The sequence below is a fragment of the Heteronotia binoei genome, chromosome 1 (assembly GCF_032191835.1).
Source record: "Heteronotia binoei isolate CCM8104 ecotype False Entrance Well chromosome 1, APGP_CSIRO_Hbin_v1, whole genome shotgun sequence".
In the NCBI taxonomy this organism is placed as follows: Eukaryota; Metazoa; Chordata; class Lepidosauria; order Squamata; family Gekkonidae; genus Heteronotia; species Heteronotia binoei.
In genome coordinates this window covers 249,445,628-249,469,430 of record NC_083223.1, presented here as the reverse complement: position 1 = coordinate 249,469,430, position 23,803 = coordinate 249,445,628, and the positions used below count along the sequence as shown (strand labels likewise).

The window sequence follows — 23,803 nt, the reverse complement described above, 5'->3', positions numbered from 1 at the left end:
CAGTTACATTAAAATCTACTATGAAATGAGAATAATACACATAGCATTGTCTTCTTTGATGGGCAGGGGTTCTCCAAACTTTTTGGTGGAGGTCTTTCACATTGTCTTGAACTAGGGACCTTCTGTACGGAAAGCTTGTGACCTACCATTGAGCCATGGCTCTCCATTTTGGAGACCTGCAAGTGGTAGAAAGCTGGAATACAAATAACTTTTCTAGGTGATGGGCAGCCCAATCCAGACATATGTGGCAGCCGGCCGCTCAGGCGTGGGCGCATCTACGACGCCACTCGTTGGCTTCCAAAGGGGAGATGTTACGCCATACTTGGAGGGGGAAGAGCAGCCCAACGAGTGAGAGAGAACCCGTCGCCATGGTGATTCCGCCCAGGCGCACGCCATTGGCCCAAGGCGGGGGTGGGGGAGGCGCAGGCTCGTGCAGGACCATGGGATTGGCCAGCCCGTTGCACTTGACTGGGCAAGGGAGTGGAAAGCCTGCGCCTGAGAGGCCGTCAATCCCCCCACTCCCTCCCGCTGTCAGAGAGATTGCCAATGGCAGGCAGGCGGGCAGAGGCATGTGCGGACAAGCAGGAAGTGTCAAGTGCAGGAGTTTGCTGTCCTAGACAGCAGCTGGAATGTGTGTCTGAGAGTGGCCAGACCAAGTCCGAAAGACACCCCCTGGAGCCCCCTGCTATGTGCAAGAAACATCTCCCCTGGGGGTCGCAGAATTCAGAGTCTGAGCCGCTGGGCATGCATCCACTTCAGCGTCCCCCCCCAAGTGCCCAGCACACAACAGCCCTGTGTAGTTGGGTAGGCCATCAGCCCGGGCAGGCTGAGGGGCGGTACCCCCCATCCCCTGTCCAGCCACGCGGGGGGCAGCATGGCAGCTCATAGCCCATTCCCCCCTCCCAAGAACCAAGTCTGCCCACCCTCCCAGGCATTCCCTCGGAGAGGCCACTGACGGGGGTGGGGGTTGCCCCGGGAACGTGCAGCAGATGCCAAGCAAGAGAGACAACAGAGGGCACAGCTCAGACTTTATTTTTCCGGAACAGAGTGCAACAGTCTCCCTGGAGCGCACTGTGTAGTCTCGCCGTGGACGGGACTCCATTCCGAGCGGCAAGCAAAAGCAGCTGAGGGAGTGGGGGAGGGGTGGAGTGACACATGCGGAAGCCTCTGTGTTGGAGTCCCACCTGCAAAACGGAGACAAAGATCAAGAGCACCTGCAGGGGCAGCAGCTGGAAGAGCAGGCTGCATTTCAGCCGGGTGCTCTCTTAAAGGGACAGTCTCTGACCCACCTTCCCGCTTTGGGATTAGCTGCCACACATACTCCCCCCCCCCGGTGCCCTTCCAGGGGTTGGGAATGCGGCAGAGGGTAGACCAAGGGAAGGGAGCAGGCAGCAGCACAGGGGAGTGGGCTCAGCAAATGCCCCCTGCTGGAGCTCACTGCCAGGTTCAAGTGCCAGAGATGCTCGCACACTGAGCGGTCGAGAGTGGGACAGTGAAACTTGGGTGACAGTCCTCGCATGCAGTGCCTCTGGGAGCCCGGAACCTGTGGAGACCTGGAAACAAGAGCAGTTAGCCCCAGGGGAGAGACCTCTCTCTCCCCCTCGCAAGTCAAAGATACTGTCAAAACAACTGCACGGTGCAAAACCCATCACCAACATGCCTGCCTGTCCCTCACTCTAAGTCTGTATGGCCGGGAGCTCACCAGCAGAGCTTCCCGCCATGCGGAAATGTCCCTAACAACTGAGTTGGGCAAGGCAGAGTGGAAGTATTTCTAGGAAAAAGGAGAGGTGCAATTGGGCACCGGGGAGGGGGCTCGCCAGGCTGATACGCGAGGGGATTGGTGAGGCAATCACGCCGCTCCCAAAGGGGTTTGCGAGCTTCTGCAGCGGTGGAGGCAACTTTTGTTTTTGGTTTCAACAAGTGCCTATGGGACACGCCGCTATTTTTGCAGGCGTAATGTTGAGTCTCTCGGGGGGGGGGTGTCATGGGCCAAACTGCTCAGGAAGCCGCCTAAGCCTGGCCGCGCCCCCAACTTCACCCCCTCCTCTGCCTGAACGCCGCGCTCCACCTCACTTCCGCCCACACTCGGGCACAGCCCTCAGGCACCGCTGCCCTCGGGCGGAGCGGCGCTCGGGCGGCCCCCCGCCCACATAACTCCTCTTCACTGTGGCGGCGCCAGTCGTACGTCGGCACAAACCCTTCCTGCTTCCACGTAGTGGCTCGTTTGCTCCCAAAAGTCTTTCTGCCCCCCCCCCGGATTGTGCTGTAAATTGCTTTAACTGAAAGCCTCACAAGGTCTTGGGGTTAGGTGTTTGGACTCAGTGACCCTTGGGTATCTTTCTGGTTCTTCGATGAGTCTTCAACCCATCTCTCTCTTTTGCTTTCTCCTTTAGCTACATTCTGGATTAACCCCCAGTTTAAAATCCGTCTCGAAGAGATGGATGATGATGACGATGATGGAAGGAGAGAATCAGGGTGCAGTTTCCTTTTGGCACTGATGCAGAAACACCGGCGCAAGGAGAGGCGAATTGGGAAAGACATGGAGACCATTGGCTTTGCAGTCTATGAGGTAACCGCTAAAGCTGTTTTGATAATCTTGGAATCAAAAAAGAATGTGTGACTAACTTGTGGAATTCACTGTGGTTATGATGGCTACCAGTTTAGAAGCAGGCTAGACATATATATTAAAAGCAGACTAGACAAGTCCATCAGTGCTGATTAGCCAAAATAACTGAATGTTCAGGAGCAGTATATCTGTGAAGGTCATTTTTGGGGGGCAGCAGCAGATAGATGCACTGCCCTCTGTACCTCTCCTGTGGGGCGCCTGATGGCCACTGTGGGAAACAGGATGCTCAGCTAGATGGACTATTGGTTTGATCCAGCAGGGAACTTCTCTTATAATGATTTGGACTAGTGCTGATTCTCTTGCCTGTGTAGCTTACTGTTCTTTCTTCTCTTCTTCTCCTCTGTAGGTACCTCCTGAGGTATGTATACAAAAAACAACTCCCAGTGCCTCAAGGAAGTGGATCACCTACAAAATAGGTGGAGGGGAGCTCACAGATCAGTGGTAGAGAACCTGCTTTGCATGCAAAATAGGTTCAACATCCAGTGTCCCCAGTTTTTAAAAAAGAGATTGAGTAGGACTGAAAAGTTAATAATATCAATTTATATAGTACTTCAGACTACTGTGTTATTGCAAATTGTTTAAAAGATTAATTACCAATCCTGCTTAGTTTTCAAGTTCTGACATGACCAGGCTAGCCTGGGCTATGAGGGCTGCAAATATCACTATACTGGGGTGGGGGTGGGGCTGGAGGCTGAGATTAAGAGAGAGAGATGTTTGCCTAAAAAGAGTTTATGGGATTTAAACATGGAATTACTTAGCTTCACAGTTCATTGATCATTACACCATTCGACATGGTACAAAGATTTAAAATGCCAAGAACAAATATCTAGTTTAAATAACTGATTTAGTCAGTTTCCGCATGCATTTCCTGAACAAGCAGGCATATTAATTGCTTGCTTTAACCATTAACCAGACACGCTGGAGAATGCGTTTTGATCCTCTTTCAGAATCCACTTAACTGTGTGAAATTGCAAAATCCACCTGCAACGGATTGCTACATAGATTGAAAGTGCCATATGAAAGTACAAGAAAAGCCATTATACTGCTTAGGAGCATGATCTGAAATCCCTAGGCCTGTAGTCACATGACTTCCACACTGCCTTTCTTAGAAACAAGTGTGAAAGTATCGACATCCTGTTTGGTTGACTGTGCATGTGGAAAGATCACTAAGCAAAAGAACTTTCAGAGCTAACATTCAGTACAAAGTTGGTTGTGCTGTCTAACAGCCCAAAAGGGCAAAAGTTTCTGGAAACAAACCAGACAACTTTCTTGACATAGACTGCAAATGTTCCGAGTATTTATATTTTAACACAAAAATAAACAAACATATCACATGCATGTGTAGACTATGAGATCAACTGGCATCTTCAGTTCAACATGAGTATAAATGGGAAGCAGAGAGATAGCAGAACATATCCAGGAATGGTAATCTTGCCTCCATGAACTTCATACTTTTGTTCTGCCAGGCCCGGCCTGGCCATCTGAGTCAGAAAGTCTTGAAGGGGAGGCTACTATTGCCTTTCCCAGGAGTAAGCAAAGGAAGAGGTGTCCCTTGTGGGACAGGCCCTTCGCGGGCTGCCTTGTCTCATGATCTGTAGAAAACCATTAAGCTATGGAACTAGTTTAGTTAGGGTGCGTTAGCTTAGAATGCATTAGGTGTTTTATCTCTGTTTTGCATCTTCACACAAGTTAAATCCTTCCTTTGTTACAGAAATAATCTGAAGAAGTGTGCATGCACATGAAAGCTTATACCCAGAATTAAACTTTATTGGTCTTCAAGGTGCTGCTGGACTCAAACTTTGTTCTTTTGCTCCAGACCAACACGGCTGCCCACTTGAATCTACACAAAGTTAATCTTGTTTTTACTGAAGAGAGCCTGGTTTGTTCCCAGATCACTTGGGTGTAAAAAAACTACCCAGACTCTCAGTTGAAACAGGTCCCATCTATAGCTGAATGAGCAGCTTGTGCATGTGTGAGACAGAGAGAGGCAGAAGTGAGTCTATCAGATTCTCCTTAAGATATTTAAGTGACAGGACTGAACAACAACAACAAAATGGTGACAGCTACTTGTTGAAAGTGTGAGGCTACTGAGTCAGGGCAAGCAACAGCCAAATGGCTGCAGGGGGGCTGCGGAAGCAGGGCTGTACTTCTTTGGGCTTCCCTGTCCTCCCTCCTGAATCACCATGACAATGATGTACACAGTTGTTGTATAGTCCCCAGTTTTGTTCTCAGATCAACCTTTGAGAGGTAATGTAGATTGGGAGAGAGCAGTCATTATCCAAGAAAGCCACTCAGCTCTCATGGCTGAGAGTAAATCTATGATTTATATCTATGTCTTTCTGGTGTAAGTCTGACCCACCATCCACTGTATTATGCTGGAAATATGCAGATTACTTACAGTGTCAAAAGCTCATGTGGGGAGGGTAAACAGATAAAGCACTTCAGTCTGTCCCTTCTTTCTCTCTGCCAGTATGTGGGTCAGTCCTCAGTCCACCTGAAGCGAGACTTCTTCCTGTCAAACTCCTCCCGAGCCCGATCAGAGCAGTTCATCAACTTGCGCGAAGTCAGCACGCGTTTCAAGCTGCCGCCGGGCGAGTACATTGTGGTGCCTTCCACCTTTGAGCCTAACAAGGAGGGAGACTTTGTGCTCCGGGTCTTCTCTGAGAAGAAAGCTGGGACAGTGTAAGTCAACAATTCCCAGGGTCGGGTGACTTACAAAAAACTGTAACAGAATTAAAATGCCTTGCTGTGGCTACAGACATGCAGTTGGTCCATAGACCCTTCCTGGGAACAGGGCCAAGAAATTGGAAGTGGGGAGGGCAGATCATCTGCCAATAGCTAAGAAGGGAACAGATCCTAACAAGTGCAAGAGAACTAATGGGAAAGTGGATCTCATTTCCTTTTTGATCCCTTCCCCACCTAACAGTATTTTGGTATCTTTTATCTCATACAATGTCACCTATTTTCTTCTTTTGAACCCAGAGCCAGCAAAATGCATTTTTGGTGCCTAAGGCAGAAACTCAGAATCCACCCCCCTCCACTAAATAATGCAAGGTTCAAGCTACTGGGATCTTCTTGTGCACAAGCCTCAGTGAAATAAATGAAATCTAAGCAGCTTCTGTTAATTTAATTGTGGTTGACTAGCATTCCTTTCTGGCAAGAATGGTACATTCTGCTCATGCTGAGGAACACTCGCCTCATGAATTCCCAGGGGAGATCTGTTGAAAGACCCTCTAACTTTTCTCCCCCTTTCTTTCTAACTTTAGGTTTTGGATTTTCCCCTTTGTTAGGTCCTGCAATATTTACTCACATTTGTGTATTGTTCTGCACAGCTTTGCATTTCTGGACTGAGATCTTTTTGATTGATGCATTCTTCTTCTTTAGGGAAATGGATGATCAGATCCAGGCTACACTGCCAGATGAGGTAAGAAATGTGTTCCAGCAAAACCCTGTTCTAAGCAAGAGGCTTAGATTTGTATTTTGGAGTTAATGGGAAATCTTTTTCAGTTTAGGCATTCCAAGCAGATCCCATCTATAGTAGTGCCCTGTTTTCACAACATGGAGGCCATTTTGATGTTTCAAACAATTTATTAGTAACATATGGTAGCATAATCAATTTCTTACATCATTAATAACTAATTTTTCCCTCTATTCCATATATTACATTCTACCCACCCCTACCCCCATTACTTGACCCCCGCTGGTGTACTAAACTTAAAAAATTAATATTAAAGGTACCCTTAATTACTAAGAACCAAAATTAATATCCTCCTCCCTCTTACACTTAATCATTATCAAAAATTGTCCAATGTCCTTTTTTTCCCCACTCTTTTTCTACGTAACTTCTGAACTTTTTCCACTCCATCTTAAATACTTCTAAATCATAGTCTCTTAAGGTTCTTGTTAACTTGTCCATTTCACTCCATGTCACAACTTTTACAATCCAATTCCATTTCTCTGGTATTTTTTCTTGCTTCCACAACTGCGCATACAATGTCCTAGCAGCTGAGAGTAAGTACTTTTATGTAAAAATATGCAAGTAAATAAACAAAAGGAACTGCAGAGGTTAACAGGATGTAAAGTTACCTCTAAAATAAAATATTTGGGTGTGGACATAACAATGAAGAACATTGATTTGTTCAAAAATAACTATGAAAAGTTATGGCGTAAAATGGATGAAGATATGATAAAGTGGAACAAGCTTAATTTGTCATTGCTTGGGAGAACAGCTGCAATTAAGATGAACATTTTGCCGAGAATAATGTATCTGTTCCAAACTATTCCAATTGTGAAAGACAGTAAACAGTTTAATAAGTGGCAAAAAAAGATTTCAGAATTTATATGGGCTGGAAAGAAACCAAGGATTAAAATGAAAGTCCTAATAGACGCGAAAGAAAGAGGAGGGTTTCAATTACCAGATCTAAGACTATATCATGAAGCAGTTTGTTTAGTGTGGATAAAAGATTGGGTGACGCTATTGAATAAAAAACTTTTAACGTTGGAAGGTCATGGAAATAAATTTGGCTGGCACGCTTATATGTACTATGGGAAGAAAAAGATGGATGGTTTTTTCTCTCACCATTATATAAGAAATAATTTGCTAAATATCTGGATGAAGTATAAGAAATATGGGGATGAGAGAAAACCATTATGGATAGTGCCAGCAGAAGTAATAAAAATAACAGCTGTGTCAGGAGAGGGAAAATGGATGTCATACAATCAGCAATTAAAAATACAAAGCGGTAAAATAGAGTTGAAAACTGCTGAGGAGTTGAATTATAAATATGATTGGTTTCAAATGCAACAAATAAAGAGTTTGGTGGAAGTGATCTTAAAACTGAAGGAATAAGAGGAGAACAAACAGAAATGGAAAAAGTTCTGCTTGGAGATAATGAAAAATTAATATCGAAAATCTATGTTGCTTTTAAAATGGTCTAAGGAAGATGAAGTAGTGAAATTGCAAATGATTAAGTGGGCAATTAATGTGAATAAAGAAATACAGATGGATACATGGGAATATTTGTGGAAGAACTCTATGAAACTCTCAACATGTTAGAGTATTAAAGAAAATAATTTTTAGATGATGTACAGATGGTATATGACTCCTAAAAAGTTGGCAAAGATGAATAAAAAGATGCCAGACAGGTGTTGGAAATGTAAAAAACATTAAGGTTCTTTCTACCTTATGTGGTGGACTTGTGAAAGAGTGAAAAAGTATTGGCAGATGATTCAACAAGAGATTTCTAAGATCTTGGGATATGAATTTAATAAAGTTGCAGAGACCTTTTTGTTGGGATTACAAATGGAAAAAATTCCAAAACATCATGGAGGCCATTTTGACTTGAAGCTATGGTGCTCATGTCCTGGGGCAGCCAGGACATGAGAAAATGGGATGTATCTTTCCAAATCAGACTGAGGTCCATGTATTCTATTATCCACACACACCCCCCCCCCATCAGAAGCTAGCTAGAGACTCAAAACAGAACAGGAAAGCAATGACTGTTCCCATGAATTCAGAGGTTGCATTAAGCTTTCACAGTCACTTGTGCATCCATACTCCATGAAAGTACCTAAGCAGTGCCTTGTTGTATTAGACCAAAAGTTTATTTATTTTTTTATTTATTTATTTGGGATTTATATCCCCCCCTTCCCACAAGTGGCTCAGGGCGGCTAGTGGCTCAGGGCGGCAAAAGTCTTCTGCAGCTAGGCAGATGCCTCCCAGAAGCTCACAAGAAAGGTACAAAAGTGATGGCTTTCCCTTGTTGTGTTTCTCCACTGCTTATGAACATAGAAGTCCCATGTAATAATAGCTGCAAATGATTATTAATAAACCTTTTCTTCATGCTATTTTTAGAATAACTAAAAGTACACTAAATACATTAAAGCCATTTATGCTAGTCACATGGTATGATAGTGAATTTCTAAAGTTAACTGCACATTATGTGAGGGAAGCATCTCCCTTGCCAGTCTGAATTTACTGCATACGCTGATAGTATTTACTGATGACACTTGAATTGATTTTTGGTGTTCAGTCTTATCAGATGATCTGTGCAGCGGAGCTATGCCCTGTACGTCAGATCTGTCTGTCTCTCCATTCTACTTGATGGGGCTTCTTTGACTGTGCAAATAGACTCAGTCATATCCCTTTCCTGCTTCCCTTGGTTTTGTAGGCCCCCAGCTTGCTGTGGCTGCTAACTGGAGGGCAAGGGTGCTCCTGTAGTAGTGGTCAGAGAGATTTCTTTCTGCCTGAAGCATCCAGGGGGCCATGAGCCTGGCAATTTAATACTTCTGCCAAATGCAACCCTGATCTCTCTGCATATTGATTTTTACTTCTTCTTGCTCCTCCAGAAAGTGCTTTCGGAAGGAGAAATTGATGAAAATTTCAAGCATCTCTTCAGGCAGCTGGCTGGAGCAGTAAGTGTGCAGAATAACAGCAAAGGGGACTTGGGGAGAACTTTGGAAGATGTGAATTCCTTTCCATATTACAGATCAGATAGAGGTACTGAGGCTGTGAGGTTTATCTAAGGCCTTCTAGTAACAAGTGAGATTCAAACCAAGGATTGCTGGATTTGTAGCTCATTCTTAGCCACACCCCTACGTTAAACAATTAAACACTTTCAGTTAAACTTTTAGTGAGGTTGTTGCTGTTGTTCATTTGCACAGTCAAGTCCGACTCTTTGCAACCCCATGTACAAAATCACGCCAAGCCCTTCTGTCTTCCACCATTCTCTGAAGTTTGCTTTAGTGAGGAGGAGGGTGTAAATGTAAGGCTGTTGTTAACAAAGAGGAAAATGCTTAAAGGGAGAAACCAAGGAAAAGGAGAAACACTTGGGAAAAAATATTATCAGCCCAACCGCTTTGTTCTATAGGGCATGGTGTTAGCCACAGATTCTTATGCTTTGACTTACTGATCAGCTCAGGAAAATTATAACTTTGGTGTGATGATCCCTGTGTTGCCCCACCCTGGGGAGGCAAAAGGGGGTATGGAGTAGGGAAAGCAGGCAATTTATAGCAGTTTGTGATAGAAGCGGTCATCTTTTGTGCAGCTTTATGGGATAGGATTAGAATGATCAATTGGATTTTAAATCTCTCTGTATAAAATGCTGGGTGTCTCCCCCCACACCACCTTTTCCTATGCCTTTTCTTCCAGGATATGGAAATCAGCGTTCGTGAACTGCAGACCATCCTCAACAGGATCATGGGCAAACGTAAGCCCACACCTCTTCCCCTGTCCCCTCCTTTTATGGTAAATGAATTAATGTCCATCATCATTAGGATTTGTGCAGGAGAATGGCTTGCATATTGCAGGGATTCCTGAGACTCCAAGCAGGATCCCTGATGTGGGGATTGTCCAGTGTCAGAGCTGCAGGGAAGGTTTTCTGTTCAGTGTCTGCACATGCAGCTCTGTACTTCTTCCCAGTATAGTATTGTGCTTTCCTGACATCATACTGGCTGCCAACACATTCCTTGCAAAAATGATAAGAAAAAGCAAGTGCTACACATACTCATTTGCTTGAAATTGCAGATAAAGACCTTCGGACAAAAGGTTTCAGCATAGAGTCCTGCCGGAGTATGGTGAATCTCATGGATGTATCCTTCTTCTGTGGTTTGGTTAACAGTAATAATAGCAATACTGTTGTTGATGATAATTATAATACTGCACATTTCTACAAAACTTTCTGATGTGTAGTCTAGATAGATAATACAGCCGTTGCTTTGAGATACCTGTTTTCATGTGGCATATTCATTTATCAAAACTCATGCACATGTGGTGTGTTGAGGCAGTAACTGGCCATCTCAAGAACCCACCTCAAAAATTCCTTGATGATTTCACATGACCTTTTTGGCCTATAGCAGTTAGAATGTTTGTGTTATGCTCCCAGGAAGGAGGATTTTAATATCTGTTGGCCACTAAGTTGATTCCAAATTATCTGAAAGAACGGAGACTTTTCTAGCCACCTGTGTGTCTGTGGATCTCCTTTAAAATAATGGCTTCTACAACTTCCTTTAAATGGTTAGCAGTTGTTCATGGAAGCTCTGGGGACAGGTGAATACATTTTGATGGAAAATATTTTTTAAGTTGTCAATAAGCCCATATTTTAAAAAGAGAAAGAATAGACATTCCATTTCTCACTTACAAATTCCAGTTCTTTATGGAGTGCAGTAAACCAGTCAACCATTATTGAAAATATTTAGGTAAAGATAGTCCCCTGTGCAAGCACTGAGTTGTTACTGATGTCACATCATCACATTTTCTTGGCAGACTTTTTATGGGGTAGTTTGCCATTGCCTTCCCCAGTCATCTACACTTTCCCTCCAGCAAGCTGGGTACTTATTTCACTGACCTCGGAAGGACGGAAGGCTGAGTCAACCAAGAGCCAGCTACCTGAACCCAGCTTCCGCTGGGATCAAACTCAGGTTGTGAACAGAGCTTGGACTGCAGTACTGCAGCTTACCACCCTGTGCCACAGGGCTCCTGATTGAAAATATTAACCACTGACAAATTCGTACTTCTACTAAAAAAGTAATTCCTTACCCTTAAAACTTATTTAGAAAGAGGGGGGCGGAAAGTTCACATATATTTTTAAGATAAACTCTTTTGCATGGTCAATACATTTTTTCTGTACACTCTTCCCTTCTTGTATTTTCTTATATAAAGAGTTTTTTCCCCATTAAAATCCTTTACACCATGAAATGCATCTCATTTGCAACAATAACACTTGTGGCAAGTACTCTTACCAGTTTTCATTGCACCAGCCATAAACATGGTATACCAAGCTCTTTACATGTTTATGTGGCTCCTATGCAGTGCCAGTAGAAAGTGTTAGTGAGGCAGATCTTTCCCACCGTCTCCATTCCTCCAGCAGCCCCACCTGTGAGCATCATAAACACTGAGGATTGAGGGACCTACATGGATGAAAAGCTAGAGGAGAAAATGAATAAAACTGTTCCTTTGCCTCTCGTGTCAGTGTATATGGAACAGCCAGCTAAAGTGCTGCTGGTGGAAAAGACAGGAGGAGGGGTGATTTTGCCCACTTTTCCCCTCCTTGGTGCAGCTATGTTGTGTGGATTTATGTCCATATGGGTCCCTAACTTGCAGCATCACCTTGTTGTGACTCAGGCAGCAGATGGGGGAGAGGCATGAGACAGGAAATAAATCTGCTTCCACCAGCACCTTGTGCTGGTGGCACATAGAATCATTATGGTCTCAGTCTTTGTAACAATCTTGTAAGATCTAGGAGCGTTTTTGCACTGACCTTACTTGAGAGCGACGTCCCTCTTCACCGCGCAGCGTCTGCGCGGATTTTGCACTAATTGCTCCGCAGAACCCGGAAGAGCCGCAAAGTCCCGCAGCTTTTGCATCGCAAATGTAAACTGCTTTTTGGCCAGTTTACATTTGCGACGCAAAAGCCGCGGCTCTTCTGGGTTCCGCGGAGCAATTAGTGCGAAATCCGCGCAGACGCTGCGCAGTGAAGAGGGACGACACTCCCGAGTAAGGTCAGTGCGAAAACGCTCTAGGTTTATTTATTTAACTTGTATCCCAGCCATGACACTTCAGTGGCCCTCTTTCTATTCTTAAACCAATCCCCACAGCTATGATGGGGCAGAATGCAGACTTTCTCCCCTAAACCAGACCGCTCCCAATAGCTGACCTCACTTTCAGACGTTATTTGCCATGTTGCACAATTGGGATGGTGGGAAGGGGCTGCTCTTTGAGGAAATCCAAGGCCTGCTTTTGGCACATGAAACTACATGTACAGTTCTTCAGATCTGGCAAGGTTCTTTGGGGAGAAAGGGTCAACGGGGACATGTGGTATTCCAACAAGAGTGTCTCCTTAACAGCAGCCTCCTTGAACAGAGAGATGGGAATGGGAAACTTGGACTTGTAGAGTTCAACATCCTCTGGACCAAAATTAAGGACTATTTGGTAAGCAAAGTTTACCTGCAGAAGAAATGGCTGCCAATTGACTGACTGAATTGTTTACATCACTCATTGTTTACAGCATTCCTATGCTACTTTTCTATTAAAAGAATATAAAAATCACTATACAATGACTGAGTTGCCAAAAATTGCATACACTTACCACCAGAATTTTTAAAAATCAGATAAAGACGCAAAAGGAAAAGAGATAAAAACATGATGATTCAACCTTCTAATCTCAGGAACTTTAAGCAGCTGTTCGATTTGGCTCTTGAGTCTGGATGAGGGCTTCAGACTTTGCTCAGTAGAGTGGTAGAATCCACACCATCCAGCTGGAGCTCAGTCTCTGAGATTTTGACTCCATTCATCACATCAAAAATAGCCATGTGTTAAGCCAAGTCCTGACTGCTGATAATTCTGGAGGTTGCCAGAGAGCCACTGACCAGCCACCTATCCCCTTCTATCTGTCTATCGGACTCTCTCTCTCTCTCTCCCTCTAAGGGGATGGAAGGGGGAAAGAGGAGCAGCAATTAGTTCCTAAGGAAACATAAGCAGAGATAAACAGTGTGTGGAGAAAGGGAGGCAGGCCCTCTACAAAACTCCTTCAGATTTCTGTGTCTGTCTGTGAAAGAAAGTCCAGAATTTGCAGCAGGCATTTACAAATGGCTATTTGTCACATAATGAGAATAACATGTGATCAGGGTTTTGGACATGACACTATACTCATCTCTTACTTGGCCTCATAGTTTACCCATATGCATGACTGTTGCTTCCCTGAAGCCACATTCACTCTTCATCCAATTATTTCCCTTCTGGTTCATTAGCAACAGGTGTCCTCATTTTCCCCACAGTTAGTTGTTCAAGGATGTTTCTTAAGCCTTGCTAATTATCTCACTCAATTCATCTGGATAGGGTTGCAAGGGGAAGAGAGATTGCTTTCATTCAGAATCTTCTTGAGAGAGCAGAATTGGCTGAAGAGGGTCAGGAGCAGTGTTTCCTTTAAGGCAGAGGTAGGGAACGTTGGTTCTCCAGATGTTTTTTGCCTACAACTCCCATCAGCCCTAGCCATTGGCCATGCTAGCTGGGGCTGATGGGAGTTGTAGACAAAAACATCTGGAGAGCCACTGTTCCCTACCCCTGCTCTAAGCTGTACATGTGAGTGGCCATGCATTAGCACAGGAAGCCCAGTTCAGGAGCAATCTGGAGCCGTGCAGGATTTTGCATTGCCCATTAACCATTTTCAGATTACAGCAGTTATATTCGAATCAGGATATGAACTGCTCCACTCAGTGTGTGTGTGTGTGGGGGGGGGGAATTAGAGGGAACATTGTAATCAGGAACCCTGTGACGTACTTTTCAATAAAATAGTCTATGCTGGTAAGCCCACAGTCCTTACCCTCTTTCCATCTCCCTGCTCCTGTCCATGTTATCTACTTTGCCTTATGCTACATCTATATGATGGTTCACTGCTTGCTAGGAACTAAGGTTCCTACACTGCTGAGATTTATAAATATATTTAGATAGTTCTCTTAGTGTGATTGAATTACCCACCCAAATATATGGCTTTTTAAATCTTTCTTTACCATCATGAATAAAATTGTTTTATTCTAAGTTACATTGTGAGTTGCTGGGCCAAGCCCAAGATTAAGTTGGCTACATTACATCGAGGAGTTTATTCTGGGGTCTCTGGTCAGAGACAGAGGAACAAATTTCTCAGACTCAGGCAGGTCATCTTTGACAACCCAGAACATACTAGTCAGGCAAAGGAAGTGGCACTATATTTTACTGGTAACATATGAGGTGGGCCTCAGTTTTGGCCCACTAAGGACAGAGGGTCCACACACATGCACACATTCTTGTGGCTTCCTCTTCTCTTACAAGCACTCAAAAAGAGCGGCAAACTCTTGATGCGTTGCGGAAGCTGCTTAAGGATGCCCTGAGTTCTGAGAGGCTGGATTCTTTGTTTAGTTTTGATATCTTTCTTCTTTAATTTTAAGGCGGTCTTCAGGAAGTTTGACCTTGATAAGTCAGGAAGCATGAGTGCTTATGAGATGCGGATGGCTCTGGAGTCTGCAGGTGATGTTTCTCCTTTTTCTTTTATTTAGTTCCTACATTGCTTTACAACCAAAACAGGGCAATTTGGAAAAAAAAAACCCAAGCAGAATTAAAAACCTATCACTTTTCAAACTTGAGATGCCCAGTTAGCTCTGACCCTACTTGGTAGCAGGGACAAGGAATCGGAAGGGGGAGGGGGGTCTTGTCTGATAATTTCTAAGCAAACAGATCCTAACAGGTGCAAGAGAAATAAGGTAAAAGTGGATCTTTTTCTGATCTCCTCCCCAACTAACAGTATCTTGGAATCTTCTTTGGGCCGACATATTTCACTTTTCTTTTTTTTTTTTAACCCAAAGCCAACAAAATGCCTTTCTGGTGCCTAAGGTAGAAAATCCAGTGTCCCCAGCCTATCCACTGGGAGAGCCAGTTTGTTGTAGTGGTTAAGAGCATAGATTCTAATCTGGGAGAACTGGGTTTGATTCCCCACTCTTCCTTGTGCAGCTGGGTCAGTCACAAGTTCTCTCAGAGCCCTTGTCTTCAAGAGCAGTTCTCTCAAGAGCTCTCTCACTCCACTTACCTCACAGGAGGGTCCGTTGTAGGGAAGAGAAGGAGACTGCAAGCCACTCTGAGACTCCGAGTGAAGGGTGGAGTATACATTCTTTTCCTCTTCCTCCTCCTCCTCCATCTTTTGAGCACAAACCTCACTGAAATGAATGCTACCTGTGCAGCTTCTGTTCTGAACTGGGGAATCACTCAGGAGAACTCCTGAGGATTGAGTCTCATAGGTCATCTCTGCCCACCTCCCACTCATTCATGCTTAGTGACTTTTCCTCAATATGAGTGGGTTTTTTAAAAAAATCTTGTGTGCCACTGTGGGATTCCTTATAGCAAGGACTATGTATGAATGATGCAGCCAAACAGGTGAGGCTGATCATGTGGGAAAGACCTACATGGTCACCTCAGTCATGTAACCCCAAACTGTGGGAGACTGAGAAAGAGCAGCTGCCACATTATGTGTGAGACAGCATCCTTTCCCCCCTAAGTATTGGCTTTTCAAGTGTATAACTTTTTGATTTCTTTCAGAGGGTAGCTGTGTTGGTCTGCAGTAGAGCAGCTAGATTCAAGTCCAGTAGCACCTTACAAACCTACAAGATTTTTGAGGTATAGCCTTTCAAGAATCAAAACTCTGATGAAGGGAATTTGACTCTCAAAAGGTTACACTCCAGAAATCTTGTCGCTCTCTAAGGTGGACTTGAGTCCAGCTTTTCTGCTTTCTGAATATGTGATTGCAAAGAAGAAGATTCTGATATTTTTAAGTAGTTTGGTTTCTTGACTAAATACATCTTCATTGTGTGTGTCTTGGCAGGCTTCAAGCTCAACAAGAAGCTGTATGAGCTGATCATCACCCGCTATTCTGAGCCAGATTTGGCCATCGACTTTGACAATTTTGTTTGCTGCATAGTGCGGCTTGAAACCATGTTCCGTGAGTGCTGTTTTCTTAGGGGGTTTCTTTTCTTTAGCTTGCACCATCTATCAAGCAAATTCATGGTGGCATTTGGACCACCACTCTTGGTACAGCAGTTCTGCCTTCACACCCAAGCAAAGGTGGTTCATGTCATGGGGCATGTGCAACATATTTTGATACAGATTATTCCATGTGATAGTGACATGTCTGTGGGAAGAGAATTAAAAGTGAAGATTATTGAGTTGTGCTACTGAAAGAGCTTAGGAAAGTCAGGATCATAAACATTTTAGTCTGGAACAAATTATGTATATTATTTTTTCCTTCTTAATCTGGCTGTTAACCAGTTCTTGGGGAACTGCAAGGGAGGGTATTGCTTATTATACAGCAACAGTAAGGGAGTCTAAACCATGCTCAATAAGGTAGAATCTGAGCAGCAATAGTGATAATGTCAGTGTGTACAAAGATTCTCCCATGCAGTCCACCAGTTTTGTTCACATACAAATGGGTAAAAGTAGAGAGTAGCAGCAGAGGCCCCAATGTCACATTTGTACCAGATCCTAAAAATCCTCTGGGCAGTCCTGATTGGCTATGCTGGCCTGATGTCATGGAAGTGCAGGGCAAGCCACTGGTTGAACTGCTAAAAGGACCATTGAAGGCAGATGAGTAAATGGAAAAAAGAAGCAGATCTAGCTATCTACTTTTACAAAATTAAACTGAGAGCTAGTGAACTCTCAGATCAAGAGTCCAACTTTTGCATGTCCAAGTTCTAGCCCTTAGAATGTGTTTTGGCTTTAAGACATCATCATCTCTGTATTGCATCCTGCTTTTGAAACTCCTGTAAGTTTCCAAATGGCTTGCCATATGGCTGGAGGAGATGGGGGAATGAGAAATACTTGGTTCTCCCTTGGACAGTTCTTTGGGTTCTGGCTTTGGAGTTTTTGGACCTTATCTCAGTTTGCTTCCCAGAGAAACTCTGCAGCCAGAGTTTTTAAAGTTTAATTCTCTCTCTTTCTGTTTTACCAGGGTTTTTCCAAGCCCTGGACACTGACAAAGATGGAATTGTCACTTTTGACTTGTTTAAGGTAATGGGTTTTGTTTTATCTAAGCAAGTAAGAATCTCTTAGACATTCAGGTGCTGGGGCTGGAGATTAAAATGCTGGGCTTCTTGCATGTCAGTATATAATTCTGTTGTAATAAAGACTGGCATTCTCAATGTTGACTGGCAGTTTTTCGCTCTCCTCTGCAGTGGTTACAGCTGACCATGTTTGCCTGAAGAAGACAGAGCCAACCCTGCACGGCTGTCAGGCCTTCCTTCTTCCTGTTTCTTACCTGCAAGTGCCTTGCATCAGGAGGTGGTAGCTTCTTGCTTGATGCCACCTCTGCTTCCAGCAAAGCTTCCCCCACACACCACCTAGCATCATTTGCCTCACGTGCCAGGTAGACTCTCTTGGCTCCCACCACTGTGCCTGGTCCCTTGTGACTTTAGAAGCCTTTCACGTTCACCACTTCCTGAAAAACCACCTTTTGTTTTGGATCATCTATAGCTACAGCCATTGTCAAGAACAGTGCAGTGCCAGAGCTGCAGAGAGGCCTTATTGCTTGGTTGCAGGCTTGTTGTCTTCTAAAGGAGTATATCACAGTGCCAATCTGATGGATGCTAACTCTGAGCAAGAGTTGTCAGCACTGGGCAAAACAGTGCATGCTGGGACAATGCTGGCCTCCAATGGCCAATCTCTCTATGGACTTCTTTTGTGCTTTCCCCCCTGATGTTATGGTTTGGCTGGACTTCCATAATTTCTGTGTTCTTGAGAAGTGTGTGTAGAAAGGGTCAGATCATAGCCAAAGAAGCATTTTTAAAAAATGTCTCGTGCTGGACTCTCGGGCATATGTCTTAAAACATGCCTCTGCCAAACTGGCCACCAACATGCACTTCTCTCTGTCCTTATAAAGATGGGTGCAAGTCTTCCACCATATTCCCAGATGCTTTGCTACACTCCCAGTTGGCAACCATAGCAGCTTGGCTCATGCCAACGCTATAATTACAGCCATGCATGCTGGAAATGCTCCATAGGCCAAACTTTCTAAAGCCTTTTGCCATTCTTCTAGTAGCTATTTTTATCCCACCTGTTCCTTCAAATAGTTTGGGGCATTATATGTGATATTCCCTTCCAGTGTTGCCATTGCAACTACCCTGTGAGGTAGAGCTAGGTTGAAAGCAGGTGGCAAGCTTAAGATCAGCTAGGTCTTGGCCACTGTGCCACACTGGTTCCTCCTGCCTCCTCTTAAGCTTCTGTATGGATTATTTCACTCTTTGCCAGTGAAATGCCTGCTAAATTTTGAACCTTCATGTTGATGCTAAGGACGTTTTCTTCCAGTACCAGAGTCACTTTCTTTTCATTGTACACATTTAGACTTCTAGTATATCGCCTATTGACAACACACATTTGAGCCCTGAAGTCTAAAGAAGGGAATTTTTTCTTAGGAATAGGCCTGTTCCAAGTAGCCAGTCCTCAGTCCACATGAGAAAGTCTGAGCCATGGTGTGTATAGTGTTTTCTCTGCCACCATCCATTTCTGGGGGGGAGGGTGTCTTTGGCACTTTCAGAATTTGGGTCACTTCACAGAATCTGGGTCAATTTATTGCTGAAATGCCTCTGTAGATTCACTGAAGAGATATTCTGAGGAACTGGTTAAATCTGAACTAGCCCTGTCTGTACCTTTCAAGGTTTGGGTTCTCACCACTGACAAAAGATTCCTTTTTATGTTCTTCTCCTTCCCCCAGAGTTATCCACGTAGGATGCAGTTTAGTCTCACAAATAATTCAAAGCACTTGTGGCCAGAGTGTTGTGGGATCACAGCTGGCAACAAGAACGTAACTAGATCTTGCTGGTTCAGACCAGTGGTCCCTTTAGTCCAGCATTCTGTTCACACAGTGGCCAACCAGCTGCCCTCAGGGGCCAGGTGAACAGGGCATAGAGGCCTTTCCCTGCTACTGCCTCCCAGCACTGGTATTCAGAGATTGCTACCACTATAGATGGAAGCTCCCTTCAGTCACCATGACTAGTAGCCATAGTTCCTCCTCTGTTAGCTGAAAAGGAGGTTTTTAACTGAGCAATATCCACTACCAGGTTTTTCTCATCTTTGATTAATGGGCTCAAGAAAGAGGCCACCAAAAATGAATAGGGGTCAGATGTAAAATGATCAATAATCTTTTAACCCCTGGAGATGCTAGTGAAGTGAAAGACAATCTATATAACCTGGTTAGTCTTCAAGGTAAACTGTTTGGTATCATGTAACTTCCTGTGTATCATATCATCAGAGTCATTCTTCATCATCATCATCATCATAATAGATAATATAAAAGCTCTTTCATCTTGGCAAAACCACGATCTCCCATGGGTTGGGGGTGCGCTACATCAACCTTTGGCCCATCAATCAAGAGTACTTGCATGCCATTGGTTAAGTCTGCTGCTCTCTCCCGCCCAAGTGGCTGTTGCTAGACAGTACAGTTGATTCTTGAGAATCATGAGAGTCCCTTTGGACTGCAAGAAGATCCAATCAGTCAGTCCTAAGGGAAATCAACCCAGACTGGAAAGTCAGATGCTGGAAAGTCAGATGCTGAAGCTGAAGCTCAGATACTTTGGCCACCAAATGAGAAGGGAGCACTCACTGGAGAAGATCCTGATGCTGGGAAAGTCAGAAGGCAAAAGAAGAAGGGAACAGCAAAAGATGAGATGGCTGGGCAGCGTTACTGATGTAACACACGAATTTGAGCGGACTTTGGAGGACTTTGGAAGACAGGAGGGCCTAGCATGACTTTGTCCATGGGGTCGCAAAGAGTCAGACTCGACTGTGCAACCGAACAACAACAACAAAGCTGATTCTGTCAGTAAACACAACTAACCTTGGTTCTTGCAGTTTCTGGCTCTCCCTACTCTCCCATTGTCTGAGCCTCCTGTTGCACTGCTTCACAGAGGAGAAACCCTTCCCTCAATTGGCTGAGGGAGGAGGAAGGAAAGAGCCAGAGAAAGCTTGGCTGAGGGCTCCTTCCTGTCCTCCTCTGGAAGGGAAACAGTCAGAGCAGCAGACCAGATACAGAGAGAGAGATAGGGAGGGAAAGTGAGACACAGAGAGAGATTGAAGTCTTGTGCTTAAGACCAACAATGTTATCCCAGAGAGAGTGTTGGTCTGAAAGGCATCACTAAAGGCTTCTGAGGGAGAACTCATTGGGGCCAGTCCTGACTAGGACTGCCAGTTCCAGGTTGGTGGGAAATTCTTGGAGATTCTGTGATGGAGTTTGAAGAGGGCATAGAAGTTAGGGCTTGAGAGCAGGGTCTGCCAGACCCAGGTTCTTGCTGTGGTAGCTGACTGGGTGATTTCAGGTCAGTCACAGACTTCAGCTGAATCTACCTCACAGGATTGTTGTGCAAATCAAGGACGGGGAGGAGAATGATGTAAGCTGCTTTCCCCCATACACACATACTGTGGAGAATGTGCTTTTCCTATGTAGAGGCTGCAGGGAGGGGGGAGGTAATGGAAAGCTGAAGTCAGAAAAGTGGATAAAGGGAAGGATATAGTGTTGCCAACTCCAGGTTAGGAAATTCCTAATATTTAAGGGGAGGAGCCTGAAGAGGGTGGGGTTTGAGAAGGGGTGGGACCTCAGACAGGTACAATGCCATACACTCTACCCTCCAAAGCAGCCATTTCTTCTTGGGGAACCACTGTTGCCAATCTCTGGGTGATGCTGGAGATCACTCAGAATAACAACTGCTCTCCCGATGGCAGAGATCAGCTCCCCTTGAGATGGGAGGGAGTGAATGCCTTCACTTGGATGGCACGACAGCAAGGGTAGGGGGGCACTTGCCCAGAGCTTCTTTCTAGAACTCATTGTATTTTTCTTCACTACAGGACTTATTCCTAGTCTGTTATAATTACAGTATCTTTCTGGAAGCTTCTGCAGGCTTCCCAGTGCTTGATCATCCCTCACTGGAGCCCCAAAGGGCAGATTTTTTTCTTCTTACAACACCCAGCTTAGGAAGATTATGTCTAAAGACTGCAGCAGTAGAGCCTTCTTTGCCTGTTGTGGGGGCCTGGAAGCCCTTCTTTCCCCTCTGAGGCTTGTTTCTGTATTCCCTAAGTGTATTGCAAAGGGAGACATTGGTGATTGGTTTGCTTCAACAACATTGTAAGGAGAGTTCCATATCAGGGATTGTATTTTATGCACTTGTGATGTAACTGGGTACTACTGGTTTTTGTCTTTTGTCGTCCCCCCCCCCCTTTTTTTAATTTGTATTATAGAAACTGATTGCCAAAATAATAAAAATGCTGTTATTAAAGCTTAGAAGTGTGGGTCCTTCTTGATTTTGGCTATTCAGTTTTTATCAAGCTTTTAGCTGTGTTCAGTACAGGGGTAGTGCCAAAGAGTAGACCACTGCCTAGAGCAACCTCTTGCTACAGGGGCAGGCTCCTGCCTCCCACACCACTTGGGCTGGGAACAGGGAAGCTGGAGAGCTCCATTTGCCTCTCACTGGCTCCCCCAGCTCAAGAGCCACCTGGATGGAGCACTCATGTCCTTTCCTCCCTCCCTTCCCCTCTCCCTCCCAGTTTGAGAGCCAGAGAGCCAGTTTGGTGTAGTAGTGAAGTGTGCGGACTCTTATCTGGGAGAATCGGGTTTGATTCCTCACTCCTCCGCTTGCAGCTGCTGGAATGGCCTTGGGTTAGCCATAGAGTTGTCCATGAAAGCACAGCTTCTGTGAGAGCTCTCTCAGCCCCATCCACCTTACAGGGTGTCTGTTGTGGGGGGAGATATAAGAGATTGTAAGCCGCTCTGAGTCTCTGATCCAGAGGGAAGGGCGGGATATAAATCTACAGTCATCTTCTTCTCCCACCACCTTTGCAGCTCCCCTCCATCCCCAGCACCTTTCCACCTGCCTGACCACCCAACCGACTGCAGCAGCTGCCACAAGCATGGCACTGGGTAGCGCCAGCAGCGAAGCATGCGTGCATGCCTCCTTGGGAGCTCAGCCAGCAGCAGTACAGTTCACTGCAACCTGAACATGGTGCCTGTCTCCTGAAAAGCATCATGCTAAGAGAAAATGCTGCTGTTATACCTCTCATCTTGAACCTCCATTGATCCTCTTGCCTGTTTGCTGTAGCAGGTGGGAAAGAAAACTATAAGAGAAGCAATAGAGCAGGAAGCACTGGGCCTCTAGTTAGGGTTGCCAGTTCTAGGTTCAGAAATTACTTCATCTGACAGAATGGAGATTGATTGCACATGATTTCTCAATCAGGTTGCTCAGACCTTGATGGCAGCCCAGAAAAGTTAACAAGAACCTTCACAGCGAGTCCAATGTTCCATTCCATGTTAAATCCAAAAGGAGCCACTGACTGCTTTTATGAGACAAGTTTAGAACATTCAGAAACCACTTTAAAGATACTTTTCTGGGTTACAATTCTGAAAGATGAAATACTTAAAAATGTCATTTTTTAAGGTACACAACCCTCCAAACATTTGGAGTTTAGTGCTGCAGTAATACCATTTTTTTAAAAAATGTATTCCATCTTTCCACCCAATGCGGATCCACAAGGCAGTGAGCATAATAAAATAAAAAAATACATTTAAAATTATAAAATTCAATTAAAATATATAAACAAACAACGCTAGAAGGGGGGCCCAATAACTATTATTGGAGGTATACCAGATTAAACAAAAAAGTTTTTAAAGTTCTCTATGGCCCCAGAACCAATGGGTTAAAATTAAATCAGAAAGGTTTTTGACTAAACATTACAAAGAACTTCCTGTCAGAGCAGGCTTCCTTGGGAGGTGGTGGGATCCCTTCTTTGGAGGTTTTGAAACAGAGGCAAGATGGCCATCTGACAGCAGTGCTGATCCTGTGAACTTAGGGGGAGGTGTTTGTGAGTTTCCTGCATTGTGCAGGAGTTGGACTAGATGACCCTGGAGATCCTTTCCAACTCTATGATTCTATCAGTTTTGTTTCATTTAAAGGGAAATTGTATGCCTTAGTTAATGTTTGCAGATAAATTAATTCCTGGTTTTCAAATACAAATCACTGCCATAGAATCTGAGATAGGGATGCCCTGGAATTAGTCATCTCCAGACTACAGAGATCTGTTTCCCTGGAGAGAATGGATGCTTTGGATGGTGGACACTATAGCTTTGTACCTCATTGAGTTCCCTGTCTTCCTCAGTCTTTGTCCCCGAATTTCCCAACCTGGATCTGGCAACCCTTCCACCCTCATCTCCAGCTGATAGCCAGTGGGGACTTGGCAACCCTAGGAGACTATGCATTGTTTATAACAATCCCCCTGCAACTACTTCATAAAATCAGCTCCTGTTTTGAATTTTTAGAATTTTAGGAATGGTTTTTATCACAACGTACACCATTCTAGCTGTTATTGTGGCTTGCCATTGCATAACCTAAATAGGTACCCATGCATGGGCTATAATTTGCAAAGTGTCCTTTACACATATAAGGCCCAACATGCATTATCTGGACAATTAACCTGGGGGGTCTTCTGCTTATGTGTACCAGGGTCCCATTTCAGGGCAGCACTTCAAAGGAAGAAAATAGCTCATAAATAAAAAAAAGATATTTCCCCCCAACAAGATACAGAATGAGAAAAAGGAAAGCCAAGAATTAAAAACCAGACAGTACAGTAAACAAATTTAAAATATTTACATAAGCCTACTTGCCTATGAGCTGAGGGAAAATCTG

General features: G+C 44.4%; 1 protein-coding gene across 2 annotated transcripts in view; it reads left to right on the top strand.

The window, feature by feature from the left end:
* The window catches only part of CAPN1 (calpain 1), a 65,293-nt gene extending 47,085 nt beyond the window's left edge, over positions 1-18,208 (top strand). For both annotated transcript variants that reach the window (XM_060251833.1, XM_060251841.1), the window contains exons 11-22: positions 2,394-2,569; positions 2,973-2,984; positions 5,097-5,308; positions 6,011-6,050; positions 8,975-9,040; positions 9,777-9,834; positions 10,152-10,216; positions 12,486-12,554; positions 14,546-14,624; positions 15,970-16,086; positions 17,092-17,150; positions 17,315-18,208. In XM_060251833.1, coding sequence (XP_060107816.1) covers positions 2,394-2,569; positions 2,973-2,984; positions 5,097-5,308; positions 6,011-6,050; positions 8,975-9,040; positions 9,777-9,834; positions 10,152-10,216; positions 12,486-12,554; positions 14,546-14,624; positions 15,970-16,086; positions 17,092-17,150; positions 17,315-17,341 — 980 coding nt within the window. In that variant the 3' untranslated portion in view covers positions 17,342-18,208. The remainder of the gene's footprint in view (positions 1-2,393; positions 2,570-2,972; positions 2,985-5,096; positions 5,309-6,010; positions 6,051-8,974; positions 9,041-9,776; positions 9,835-10,151; positions 10,217-12,485; positions 12,555-14,545; positions 14,625-15,969; positions 16,087-17,091; positions 17,151-17,314) is intronic.
* Positions 18,209-23,803: the final 5,595 nt, after the last annotated feature.